The sequence below is a fragment of the Neopsephotus bourkii genome, unplaced genomic scaffold (assembly GCF_033783945.1).
Source record: "Neopsephotus bourkii isolate Nb327-2 ecotype Australia unplaced genomic scaffold, CSIRO-AGI_Nbou_v1 NB_463, whole genome shotgun sequence".
NCBI classification, from domain to species: Eukaryota; Metazoa; Chordata; class Aves; order Psittaciformes; family Psittacidae; genus Neopsephotus; species Neopsephotus bourkii.
This window is the reverse complement of record NW_026900965.1, coordinates 1175865-1188155: the sequence shown is the minus strand read 5'-3', so window position 1 is coordinate 1188155 and position 12291 is coordinate 1175865. Positions and strand designations below refer to the sequence as shown.

At 51.4% G+C, this 12291-nt stretch overlaps 2 protein-coding genes across 3 annotated transcripts in view; one reads left to right on the top strand and one right to left on the bottom strand.

Annotated features, from left to right (window-relative positions):
• Nucleotides 1-1027: 1027 nt before the first annotated feature.
• Nucleotides 1028-8259, bottom strand: SENP8 (SUMO peptidase family member, NEDD8 specific). 2 transcript variants are annotated; one of them, XM_061349895.1, is made up of 2 exons: nt 8129-8259; nt 1028-3372 (listed from the first exon to the last, which is right to left on the bottom strand). In XM_061349895.1, the coding sequence occupies exon 2, from the start codon at nt 3327-3329 to the stop codon at nt 2691-2693; it is 639 nt and encodes a 212-aa protein (XP_061205879.1). In that variant the 5' UTR covers nt 3330-3372; nt 8129-8259; the 3' UTR covers nt 1028-2690. The 2 variants fall into 2 exon arrangements, with proteins under 2 accessions (XP_061205879.1, XP_061205880.1); XM_061349896.1 differs by lacking the exon at nt 8129-8259 and adding an exon at nt 4000-4325.
• A 148-nt stretch (nt 8260-8407) lies between these two features.
• Nucleotides 8408-12291, top strand: part of MYO9A (myosin IXA) — a 188289-nt gene continuing 184405 nt past the window's right edge. The window contains exon 1 of the mRNA XM_061349914.1: nt 8408-8500. The gene's annotated coding sequence lies outside the window, so the exon portion shown is untranslated. The remainder of the gene's footprint in view (nt 8501-12291) is intronic.

Here is a 12291-nt window from a genome sequence, read left to right as displayed (position 1 = left end):
CAAGTGGGGGTTGGGGTGGTGTCACCCCAGTTTTTCGGGGGGTTTAGTACCCTGGGGTGCTGGGGCTTGGCCATGTTTCTGGCCAAAGCTGGTGCTCCAAAGCCCTGGCGTTAGAGGACTGTTGAAGCCTTTGAGTTTGTGGGTGACCAGTGGATGCAAGGTGCCATCCCACTGCTGCTCCATTCTCACCCCGTTCAAAGGGGTTTGGAGCTTTTTTCTAAACCCAAGCTGGTGCTCTATGGGTTCAACCTTAAAGTGGGGTTTATGCCCCCAGAAATGAGGTTTAGGATTGAGGTTTTCTGGGGCTTGTGTGCCCAGTGTGGTTTAGGATGCTCTGCAGCACCCAGTACAAACCAGGTGCATGGGGGTCCCTTGTCCCTGTGCTGAGCCCAGGCCCGCTGCGTGATGGTGGTGACAGACCCCTCAGTGGGACAACCCCTGGGTGCAGTTGGCTGATGTGGAGGAGGTTTGGAAGAGCCCCTGGCATGGTTTGGGGGGGGGGGGGTGTTCTCCAGCCGGTGTTTGCCTGCCTGCTCGCTGCTGTGCGTTGGTGCTCCTGGTGACGCCCTGCTGGAGCTTATTTGCTTTTCTTTGTGTGAAGAAATGCCACGTAAAAGCCTCGGGTGCAGGAAACGTCCTTGGGTGCTCCCCATGCTGGCTCCTGCCCCGTCCCCTGGGGACAAGGAACATGGGGTGCCCCTGCCCTCAAGTGCCCCCTGATGCTCCCCATCGCGCCCACTGTCCTGCCTTCCTCCCTCCCCTCTTCCCATGCTCCTCCTGAACTCAGATCAAGCCCTAAAGACAGGATTAGGTGATCAGCTGTGCCTGTGTAGCTGCCTCACTGTCACAGGAGGTGCTGGTGGAGCTGTCCCTGGGCTCGCTGGCTCTCTCAGGCTGATTTCTGCTCAGTTTCACCCACTGCAGGGCACAGAGTGGCTGAGAGGCTGCTGCAAGACCCAACAATCATCATGGCCTTGATACCATTGCGCAAGAAGGAATCAGCACAAAGACAGGGTGATACAAGTGCTCCGGTTGGTTTGAGTTTTATTCTGGACCTGGAGCAGCAGTCACATTGCTCCGGCAAAGCCACAGAGTCCGAAGTGAATCCCCTTCGTCGAGCAGCTCAATCCCGTTTCAGGGTTTTCAGCTCCACCAGAGCACAGAAGGGTTTTCCAGGGAGTCTGGAAAGGATGGATGGGATGCCCTGACCCACTGGTGGCACTGCAGGAAGGAGGGGAATGACCCTGACCCTCGTTTCGCTCCACTGCTGGCACTGTGTGTTTCCTCCGGTGTTTTGGAAGAGCCTGGCTGTGGCTACTTACCTTCCTCTTAGCAACAAGGGAAGTTTAAGCCCTTCCTAAAGTTCCTTGCCGTGGTGCTGGTACACATGCACTGGTGGGCCTGGGCTGGCAGTGTGATGGGTGAAGAACTCCAAGGTAAAAACAATCCTTCCCCCTTTCCTATTCCGAGGGCTCTGGTTAACCTCATTTCCCTGCTGGGGTGGGGTTGCTCTGCTAGACACTACCTGAGCAACCTGCTCCTGGCTCCTCGTGGGGGCAGAGCTTACCCCTTATCCTGCAACAACATCCCAGATTAATCTTTATTTTCCTTACTCCTAAGCCCATCTTTTCCCAAGAGGATCTGCTGGGAGATCCCAGCCACCAGCCAGCGCAGGAGGGAAAGCGTTTTGGTTTGAAGGGTATTAAGGACTTCTTGGGCTTCAAGCAGACCACAGTTATCTTTGGCTTTTATAACTCAAACTCTGTCCTTTTGTTCTCCCTGGTGTGGTTTTTTCCTTTATCTCAAGTAACAGAACTGGTTTTGTGCTGGAGGAAGCAGCACCTGAGTGCTGTGAGCGCCAGCAAGGGCTGGGGAGCAAGGAGGAACCTCCCCAAGTGGAGAGGACCTGAAGTCCTAATGAAAAACACGAACTTCAAAGAGTGAGTGTTCCTTTTCATCTCAGTCAAGTTCCCTTTCCTAGGACTGGGTTTCTCAGCTTCCTATTAATCTTCCAGCGGCTTAAGAGTCAGGTTTTAATTTGTAGTAAGAGCAAGGTGGGGAACAGAAAAAAGCTACAGCTTAGGAGCACCTGTCTGAAGAAAGTGATTCTCTTTTTGCCTGGTTCCTTAATTCATCGTAGCATTTCCTTTGGAGTCTCATCTTTTGACAGGTAACAGTATCAGGTTTTTGGGGGTAAACCAAATCCTTGGTGCTAAACCCCAGACTGCTGGAATGCCGCAAGCGGGAGGCACAGATTAGAAGTAGCTGTGAGAAAGCAGTTGGGGGCTTGGTTTTAAGGGGCATTTGCTAAACCTGGCTTGGAGCAGCAATGCCTGTGGCCAGTTAAAGCCACCTAATGAGGGCATGGTGTCTGCTGGGCAAAAGGTGGAGAAGTCTCTTTAACAATAACCTATTTTGCCACAGCAATTAGTGTAAAACTTCACCACGAGAGGAGGGTTTTCTTTGAGAGCAAAGTGACTTTTCATGTTACAAGTTCGAAGGCCAGTGATTTCCAGAGGGGGCTAAGGCTTTTCCATGAGGAAAGGGGTGTTTGGGGGTCTAGCCATGCTGGAGGGGTTACATTCTTCTTCTTTGGGACAATCCTGTGCATGGGCATCTCCCTCAGGCACTGGGGGTGCTGCCTTGTGGATGGGGAAGGCAGTTTTTGGAGGGTTGGAGCTGCATTTCCATCACTTCTGTGCCAGTTTCGTGATGAGAGCTTTCCACTCCGATCTCTTCTGCGTGATGTAGGAGGGGGTGAGGAGCTGCAGCAAAGGCTCTGGCCAACCTCTGAAGTATCCCTGACACAGAGCCTCTGTGTTGCAGATCACGTACATCCCACAGTCATAGCTGTTCTGCTGGGCAGGCGCCTTCTCCTCCACAAAGGTTGCTTTGCCCCCTTTTTTGCCCAAGAACGCCTCCAGCTTCCCTGCCACTTGCTTGGCATGGACAGAGTTGCATTTACTGTGGGAATCGTAATGGGCAAAGCACTTTTTGTCCCTGAAATAAACCAGTAAGCTCCAGTGGGTGCCCCCAGCGACCTGGTTGGAGTTGTCATTGATAGGCAAGAACACCAGCTTCTTGTGGAGAAGGTCCAGCGGTTGAAGGAATATGGCTATTTCTTCCTGACTAAGGGCACATTTAATGAACTGAGCCACTTCGGGGCTGATAAAACAAACCTGATCACTAAACTCTTGGAACTGGTGGTTGGCGAAGTACTCAAAGGCAAACCCAATGATGTGATCATTGAGCCAGTTTGGGGGATCCAGCAAGGCCACGTCCGACTGCCTCAGCAAACTGTCCATGTAACTGAGAACAACAGGGTCCATCCTGCGCTCCTCCGGGCCACAGCACTCCAGGCAACTTCAAAAGCTGAAACGTAGAAAGGGAAGAGGAATTAAGGAATTGGGTCAAACCTGGGACAAGATACAGCTCAACAGACATCTAGAGGTCCTTCTCAGGAAGCTGGGCACAAAAGCCTGGGTTTCCCAGATGGGTATTTGAGGGACCAGTGTTTGAACCATCTGCCAGAGGATAACAGCTCCTCATCTGCAGTGTGTGATGAGTTGAGCCAGGCTCTTTAGCTGCTCTAGGAGCAGTGTGTGGCTCCAATTAGATAAGTATTTCATCATTATGATCTTAACCTCAAAGAGAAGCGATTTCAAAGCAGTTCCTGCTGGGGAACTGCAGGCACGCCTTCGGTTCTCAGCTTAGTGCATAAACCATACGTGATCGAGGAGAAGTCAGCTGGTGTCTTGGTGTTTCAGTGCTTTACCTGCACAGTGGCAATCGCTGTAACTCTTTGCATCACTGGTATTCCATACATAAAAGCCTTTCAGGGCTGTCTGGCAGGCAGATGGTCCCTTTCACCCAGCAGATAGTGCCACAGCTCAGTGCCAGACACATGACCTGTTCCAGGAAAACCTGCTGGCCCGCCAGCACAGGAGGCAGGGCAGTGAGGAGGTAGGAGAAACAAAGCAAAACAAAGCAGTTCCCTACCGTGGGAATCTTTAGGACAACCTTGCTGGTAGAGATCTCAATAACTCAAGGGCCACTGAGGCTGGCTGGGCAGCAAAACACCTATTGTTGTTTTAACTTGCTCGGATTTTGCTCACAGAAGGAGAAAGCACTCGTGGGTGCACTGAGGGGTGAAGATCCCTGCAGCCTTCCACTGGTGATGTCCACCCGCCAGCAGAAGTGACTGCTTTCCAATCTTTTGTTATTTGTCCAGGCTACATTCTTCCCTCTTAATCTACACCTGCTTTGCATAAACAGAGGCTGCTTATCCTCAAAAAGGCACCTGGAAATCCAGGCTGTAGCACTCCTGTTTGAGTATATACTCAAGGGACTTCCGGCAAGACTTCTGACCCTGACTAGTTTCCCTTTATCCGGTTATTTGAGTATCCATTAGTTCTGGTCTTCCTAGCAGTCATGGAATCAAAGAATGATTAGGAAAGGACCTTAAAATGATCCTATCTTACGTAACTCCTTTTCAGAAGCTGCTTCATTTGCTGCCTTCATATCGCAAGGGGATTCAAGTGTGTTTCAGAGCACCAGGCCATGCTGATCAACAGACAACACAAAACACTCTCCAGCACTGGACCAGGACTTAGAAGGAGATGTTCAGAAGAGAAACTGTTGATTTAAACCCCCTGTATCAGCCCTAGTTTTCCTCTTGCCCGGGCTCCTCAGCTGCTGCTCTGTACTATCAGCCCCTGGTAACTTCTCTCCTTGCCAGGACAGGGCTAGAAACGCTGCAGCCAGGGACAGTGGTGATGTGACGTGGTTTGGCCTCACCCTTTCCTCGTCTGTGCCAAGAACAGCATGAAAACATCTTCGGATTTCCTAAAGCACCGTGTGAAAAGGAGTAATGATAAGATCATCTAAATATGATTCCCTATAAATAGGGGGAAATAAAAAAGATCAAGTTGTGTTGTTTACATGTTAGGAAGAAGTAGATTTGTGCCTCTTATCACAATGTGAATCATGAAAAGCTATCATTCCTGGCCAGGTATGCATAAATTAAGAGAGATTTATCTCTCAAACATCTTGGCAAGGTTACATCACATGTGATTTGTAAATACCCGAATGGATGAAGCACGCTGCATGTGTAACACGTCGGAAGGAAGGGCTGAGGGCGAGTATCTGGAGCTTGAAAAAGCTAATAACTGTTTGTGTATGGCTGATGGATCCGAGAGATGCCAAGCAGCAAGAGTCACTGCAGAGGAAGGGGAGCAGTCACTGGTATTTGTACTGAGCCAAACACAATGGTATTTGGATGTGCTTCCTCTGTTAATGAACTCATAAACTATTTCCAGGTTTGTGGAGCAAATCCTTTGCAACAGCCTGCAGTAGAAAAACAAACCAAACCCCAGACCAAGGCTCAGTAACTCCATAGTGTGACTGAAAATAGCCTTGTGTAAAGAGCGGGTTTAATGGGGTCACTTCTGGCACATGCCCATACAAGGCCCCGCATTTTTCTTTACTGTGTGGGTTTTCTGCTTCGTCTTCTCCTAGGGTTGTATGAAGCAGTAAGCAGCTTTCCATTCCAGTCCAAGTGGGATTACAGGCTAGGGAAGGAAGCGTGTGTCCTGTGTTCTGTTCATTTTCCACTCTGCAGGAACATCGTTTGGGTTATTTTTTTGGTTGAGAAAAGAAAAAAAAGAAAGAAAAAGAGACATTTGGCAGCTTCCTACAGTCAGGAAGGGAGAATGGTTATAGCAAATGCTTAATTGCCACTAACTACTACTTTTAATTTTATTGCCATCTGGTATTTGTGAAGCTGGTTGTGAGTTGTGCAGGGTGACTCACCATGTGCAGCACACAGCTTAAAGGAAAACCCTTTGCAGGCTGTGATGCCTTTCAGAGCCACTTAAGGTAAGTGGTGAGGGCTGGGAAAGCCTAGCAGAACTGGGAAAAGCGACTGGGGAGGTTCTTTCATTTGAGAGAACCTCCCCATTAAAGCTCAAGATGAATCCACAGAGAAGCTGGGATGTGGATCTCAGGCCTCTGATGTTAAGGAGTGTTGAAATCCAATTGCAGATCACAGAGCTCTGCTCTGACACAGCCAGAATTTGCTTCCTGGAGGCTCTGGCACACTCTGTTCAGGAGTTTTCATCAAAATAGGAATAAATAGTGATGCGGGCCCAGAATACTTGTTGGAGGCTGCCAACAAGAGCCTTGGTTGTTTTATTTGCATATTCATAGTTGGAATTTGGACAGACTCTGCGTAACCCTCAGTGCCTTGCAGAGGTATTTGCTGTCCCCTTTCGAGTGCTAAAACAAGAACACCAGGGAGAGAAAAAGGAGTATTTCCATCAAAACGTCATCAAGCCAACTAAGATGAAACCACTCATTTCATTTATGGATCTGAAGATGGTGCTGCCTTGCAACGTCTTGCAACATGGCAAGACATCAAGTTTCTCTCATCTTGAGGTTGTAACAGTTTAACAAACGAGTTGCTGCCCTTAGTGCAGGTTTGCTCCATACACTGGTGGGAGCACTTGGTGCCCAGGACACCAGGCAACGTCTGCGTCACAAAAATAACCCAAACCTGTTATTTTCACAACATTAAAGCTGACTTCCTCCTGCTTGTGATTGGTGCCTTGGACTCTGAAAGCAATGCTTGAGAGCCAGGGAGCGCAACTCCTTAGTCACTGAGTGTAAATAGGCAGTGATGGAGCAAAGAGTATAAATTAAGGATGAATCAGATTCCTAGAGTCTACTTTAATAAATTAAAGGTACTAAGAACAGCCAGAGGGAGTATTTGAAGGCACCATGTCACTAAATTCCTGTACCAAGTTTAAAGAATATGAAGGTAAATACCAGAAAACACCTGAAAGGCAGATTATTCTTTACTGGGGAAGAGCAGGATGGACAGAGAAGTTTTCAGCAGCTTGGCTGAGCTCATTGTACAATCAAGAATAAAAGGCCCCATGTTTTCCCTCGTTACTGGAAACACCAGTACCACCATGTCAGCACTCTGAATAGTGGTTGTTGTTAATGGTAGCATGATCAGTCGGGGAACATCAGTTTCTGTGTATCAGTGTGAGCTGGGCCGGGCCACCTGCACCTGAGTCTCTGTATTCACCTGTCTCCTAACAAAGCCAAAGAAGAAACTTGAGCAAAACTAAACAACTCAGCCAGAAAAGCAGCACAGTTGTCAACTCTTTCATTAAATATAAGCCATCTCTGTAGCCTAGAGATTATAATTCCTGTATGATAAGAGAACAGCGCCTTGGCAGGTTCAATGCATCCTGAAGGCTGGACTTGAGGAACACATTCAAATTCCTGTATGCACAGACAATGCCCAAACCTTTCAGTCCCCAACAAATTCCTCAAACCAGGGGTGTGCAGCTGCTCTGCACAGCCAAGCTCCAGAGCCCTGTTTTGTTTCACAACATCTCATGGGGCAGTCAAGTAAAAGCTGAAGGAACTACATCAAATCAACTGCGTTTTGCTCCCTAGGGTGGGGTTGGCCAAAGTGTTAAGTTTAAGAGATAAAAATCCCCAGTAACTGAAACGTGAGGATGAGGCTGCTGGAATAACGATGGGATAGCCCTCAGCTCACTCACCAACATGACATTAAACCAGGCGCTGATGGATCATGTTCACCTACTTGGAGAAAGGCTTTATCCAAGTGGGACATGCTGGAAGGGAACCCTTTGCCTGAAAGACCTAAAGGCCGCAGGAATTCAGTCATGAGAAGGAATTTGGTCGAAGGAATGGGTTTGGGTCATCGCTGCTCATGGAGACGTGACCCAGGTGATGTGCTTGATCCCGAGCTTATCCCACCGGCTCAGAGCCGGTGCTGGCCGGGATCAGAGCCCGCTCGTCCCGGTGCGGGTTCTATGGAGATAAAGGAGAATGAAGGGGAGAGGAGAGGGTTCCCCGGGAGCAGGGCCCAGCCCGGGGCCAGCCGGTGGCACCGCTCCCTGGAGCCCGCCCAGGCCAAGCTGTGTGCGGACGGCCCCGGCTCCATGTTTACCGATTTTAACCATTTTACCTCAAAACTCGCGCTGAAGCCCCCGGACCCCCAGACCCTGAGGGCACGGCGACCACCGCCGGGCCCTACCGACACCGCTGTTGCCATGGCAACCCGCGCCCCCCCGCCACCTCCGCAGCTCACCTGCCGCCTCATTCCCCGCTCGCCCTCCGCCGAGCCGGCACGGGCCGGTTGCTGCGCACTGCCGTAAAGCTGCCAGCGCCGCGTCGTAACGACCCGGCTGCCTCAGGGTGTGCGCAGGCGCGGAAATAGGGGAGGGGAGGAGGGCAGGGGGCGTGGCCTTAAGGGGCGGGTCAATGGGCGGGGCGCACGCCCTGACTCCGCCTCCCCACCCCTCCCGGGCGGCGGCGGGTGCGTGCGGGCAGCGCGCGCGGACGGCGGGAGCGCTCGGTCCTGCCCCGACCTCCCCCCCCCCATCGCCTCAGCAGCGCCCCCTCAGCGGGAGCCCCTCTGCGGCGGCAGCGGGCGAGGGATGCGCCGCGCCCCGGCACCCAGGTGAGAGAGCGGGGCTGAGCGGCGGCGGCCCCCGGTGTCCCCGTGTGTGAGGTGGGAGCGGTGGGCGCGGTGCCGCCGCTCGGGGCCGGGGTCGCCGTGTCCCGCTCCGCGTGAGGCGGGCGCGGGGTGAGCATCGCCTGGGACCGGCGGGAGCCTTTGTTCGGGAGAGCGGGCGAGCCCCCCCCGCCCCGCGGCGGGGCAAGATGGCCGGGCCCCCCCTCACGCGTGAGCGGGCGCAAGGTGCGGAGCGGGCCCCGTCCGCGCTGCCCCACGCGGGTCCAGCGGGGCTGCCGGGCTGGAGCTCCCCGCTGCCGGCGCGCTGCTGCCGCACCCGCCCGGGGTGGGCTGGACACGCAGGACGCGAAGGCAGCAGCCTGAGCCGGGGGGGATCCCCCTTCGTGCCACCACTGTCACCAGTGGGCGGGCGGCGTCCCGGCAACACCCCACCCCGAGCGGGGCAGCAGCCCCGGTGCCGCGGCGATGGGCGCTGCGGACAGGCACCGGCGTTGGCAGAGGAGCGGCCCGTTACGCCACGCACCGGGAGCGGTGTTCCCGATTCCCACCCCGCCTCGTTTCTGGGTTTAGCGCGGGGTTTGGCTCGCTCCCGGCACGCCGGACCTCTGCGGGAGCGCTGCCTCTCCCAAGGCTGAAATAGTCGGTATTTCGTTCTGGAATTTTCCTAAATGTAGCTGAAACCGCCCTTGTTTTATCCCCCCCCCAACCAAACCCCTCCGACGTGACTCGCGGTAGGACCTGCCGTGAGTTCAGAGCCGGGCGTTTTGCCGCCCTTCTGCTTCTAGCTCAGCTTCCTCCTCCGTTTACGTTTTCATATCCTGAAATCAAGGGGAGATTCGTAAAGTCAGAGCGTGAGCTCAGCAGAAATCATGGCTTGCACATCCCTCGCCGCAGCGCGCTACCCTGCCCATCGCTGTGCGTAGCGGCAGAGGAAAGGAGAGTGCGGCGATGGGGAGAAACCCAGCTAAATCGGTAACAAAGCGCTTTGTAACAGATTATTAGTTGGAGAACAGGTTTCTGGCCAGCTCGAGCGTTTCCCCGGCTCTTTTCCTGGGGGAGCGCTAGGAAATGGCAGGGGAGCCTCGTCTCTCCGGAGGAGGTGTGCGTGGACGCGGTGGTGACAGGCGGTGAATGCGTAAGCGCGACCTTACTGAGATGAGCTTAACCACAGGCACCAGCAAACACCGGCTGGGGTCAGGGAGGCAGCGTTATCTCTGAAGAGCATCTTCTGACTGTCACCCTGGAGTCATGCGATAATCACGATTGATTTCCCCTGCGTCCTTGGGCAAACTCATCCATTTCGGTGACTTTCCTCATTTTCTTTTTCTTTAATTTTTAGAAATCAAATCAAGAGGGTTCTATGTCCCTTATGGAGGCTTTCCCAACCTTTTCTCTCGCTCTTGGCCATGATTTTGCATCCCCAAGCCCATTTTGGAAGCTGTTGGTTTGGCTGCTGGCAGTAGGGCAGCAGCAGTCAGCAGTGCCGGCACACGACTAATAAGCTTTTGTTTCCTGGGCTATCAATGATGATGCAACTTTATATAGCTATATTTATTTGTTTATTGCAACCAATACACAGATCAGGATGGCTTTAGAGATGTTTCAAAAGGCCTTTGGTCCATCAGTGCTGCTTCTGAGTAATCTGAAGAAACATCTTTATTTGAATTCCATGGTTCTCTTTATGTTCTAAAGGAATATTAAATTGTAGGCTCAGTTTTGCAGACTGTGCATCCGAGTTATTTCTTTTGTGCATCCACAGCTGCAGTTATGATTTATAAAGTTCATGGTTTTATATATTTTTCTTTTTTGGGGGGGGTGTGGGGGAGAGCTGCATTTTGAGATTTAAAGGTATCAAATGGCTGACATAACATCTGCTGCAGTGTCTTGCACCAGCACAGGCACAGCTGCCATCTAAAACTCAGACTCGCCAACCTTTGGGATCCTTTGCTAGGAAAATCAAGCCATCTAAATGTTTCATGCCTAAATTATTTTTATCTGGGACGTTCGTGGTACTTTTAGTGCATCACGTTGGCAAGAAAACCTCTGGGAATGTAAAGCATGTGAGGTCAGGCTCCTGGGAAACGGGAAAGCTGAGGTTACCTGCGCAGCCTTCATTTAGCTTGTTACGAAGTAGGGCTGCACTAGAAATCCTAATCGTTCATGTACGCCACTTGATCTCTGGAATGACGGCATCCAGCTCGGGATGGAGGAACAGATTGTGCCTCTGCCGTCACCCACAAGTCAACAGGGGGAGTACTGGGAGCACAGGGTTGATGCTGGCTCCTCAGCTGGTTGGTACCACCATCCTGCTTGTGGGGAAGGCTGGGGTTCACCATGACAGCCTTGGGACCAAGCACCCCTTAAAGCCTGAAATACCTGGAGTAGCGCAATGGCAAGTGAATGTGATCTGAGAGTTTCTAAAGCCCTTTGGGGTGGCTGGTTTTGGTGGGTGTAGCGTGGCTGTTCTCTGCCAGATTCTAGTTCTTGGTCCAAACCATGCAGCTCTTGAACATAATTCCTTAAAAAAATGCATTTATTCAGGAGAAAACCAGGTCGCTGAGCCACTTGGAGTGTCTGAGCCGGTCAAACTTGATTTCAGGAATTCCTGCATCCCGTTGCTTTGTAAATAAAATGGGATTGCAGTCCCACTTGCATGCCAGATCCTTGAGAAGAGCTGCTGTCTGCGGGAAGGAACCCCACTGGTTTTAGATGTGGGTTTTCTTTGCTGCTGCATTGCCCCTGAGGTTGAAGGAACCTTCATGCTGTAGTTAGTGAAGCTCTCAGCCTGGTCCTGGGGTCTGGCTCCACAGGGCAGCTGGGTGCAGGTTTGGCTTTAGAAAATGTGTGTTTTGTGTGTGTGCTGAGGTTAAAAAGAGCGTCTTATTTCCTCAGTCTGGGGTCCTGTGTGCTCACGTTTGCTGAACTTCCTCTTGAGTGAAGGGGATTTCTCTCTTCTCTAAAAGTAAACATGAGCATAAATATTTGAAGGATCATGGCTTAAGTTTGGGAATTGGAGACTTTCTCTAGCATTCCTCTGGATAAAAGCAGCATCGTCAGGGATCTGGGGGCTGGCTGGGTAGTTCCCTGCTCTGGGAAGAAGCTTGTTAATGGTTTGGGCTTCCTGCTGCAAAAATACTACACTGTATGTTCAGGTTTGATGGCTGGGATTGTCACAGAGTTTGGGCATGAGCTCTTACTCCTAAGGATGAAATGCTGCTGATGGGATGTCTATAGATCATCAGAGTTGAGATGATTTTGATGGTCCTTTATTGTCCTTTCACACAGGTCAGATTTTTCCATAGGCTTTGAGTGTGTGTGTGAGCACACAGTTGTTCAGGGTTGAGACTACATAAACCAAACACGTGAGACTCTGCCAGATAATGGGTAATAACAGGAAGAAGGGAAATGGAATAGTCTTTGTTTTCTCTCTGTGACTAGAATCACAAATCTTGCTACCACGGTTGGCAGGTCCAACACTGTGGTCGTAGGATAGTTAGGGTTGGAAAGAACTTTCAGCTCATCAAGTTTTAACCACTCTGCCATGGGCAGGAACACCTCACACTAAACCATGTTACCCAAGGTTCTGTCCAACCTGGCCTTGAACACTGCCAGGGATGGAGCATTCACAATCTCCCTGGGCAACCCATTCCAGTGCCTCAGCACCCTAACAGGAAAGAATTTCTTCCTTATATCCTATCTAAACTTCCCCTGTTTAAGTTTTAACCCATTACCCCTTGTCCTATCACTACAGTCCCTTATGAAGAGTCCCTCCCCAG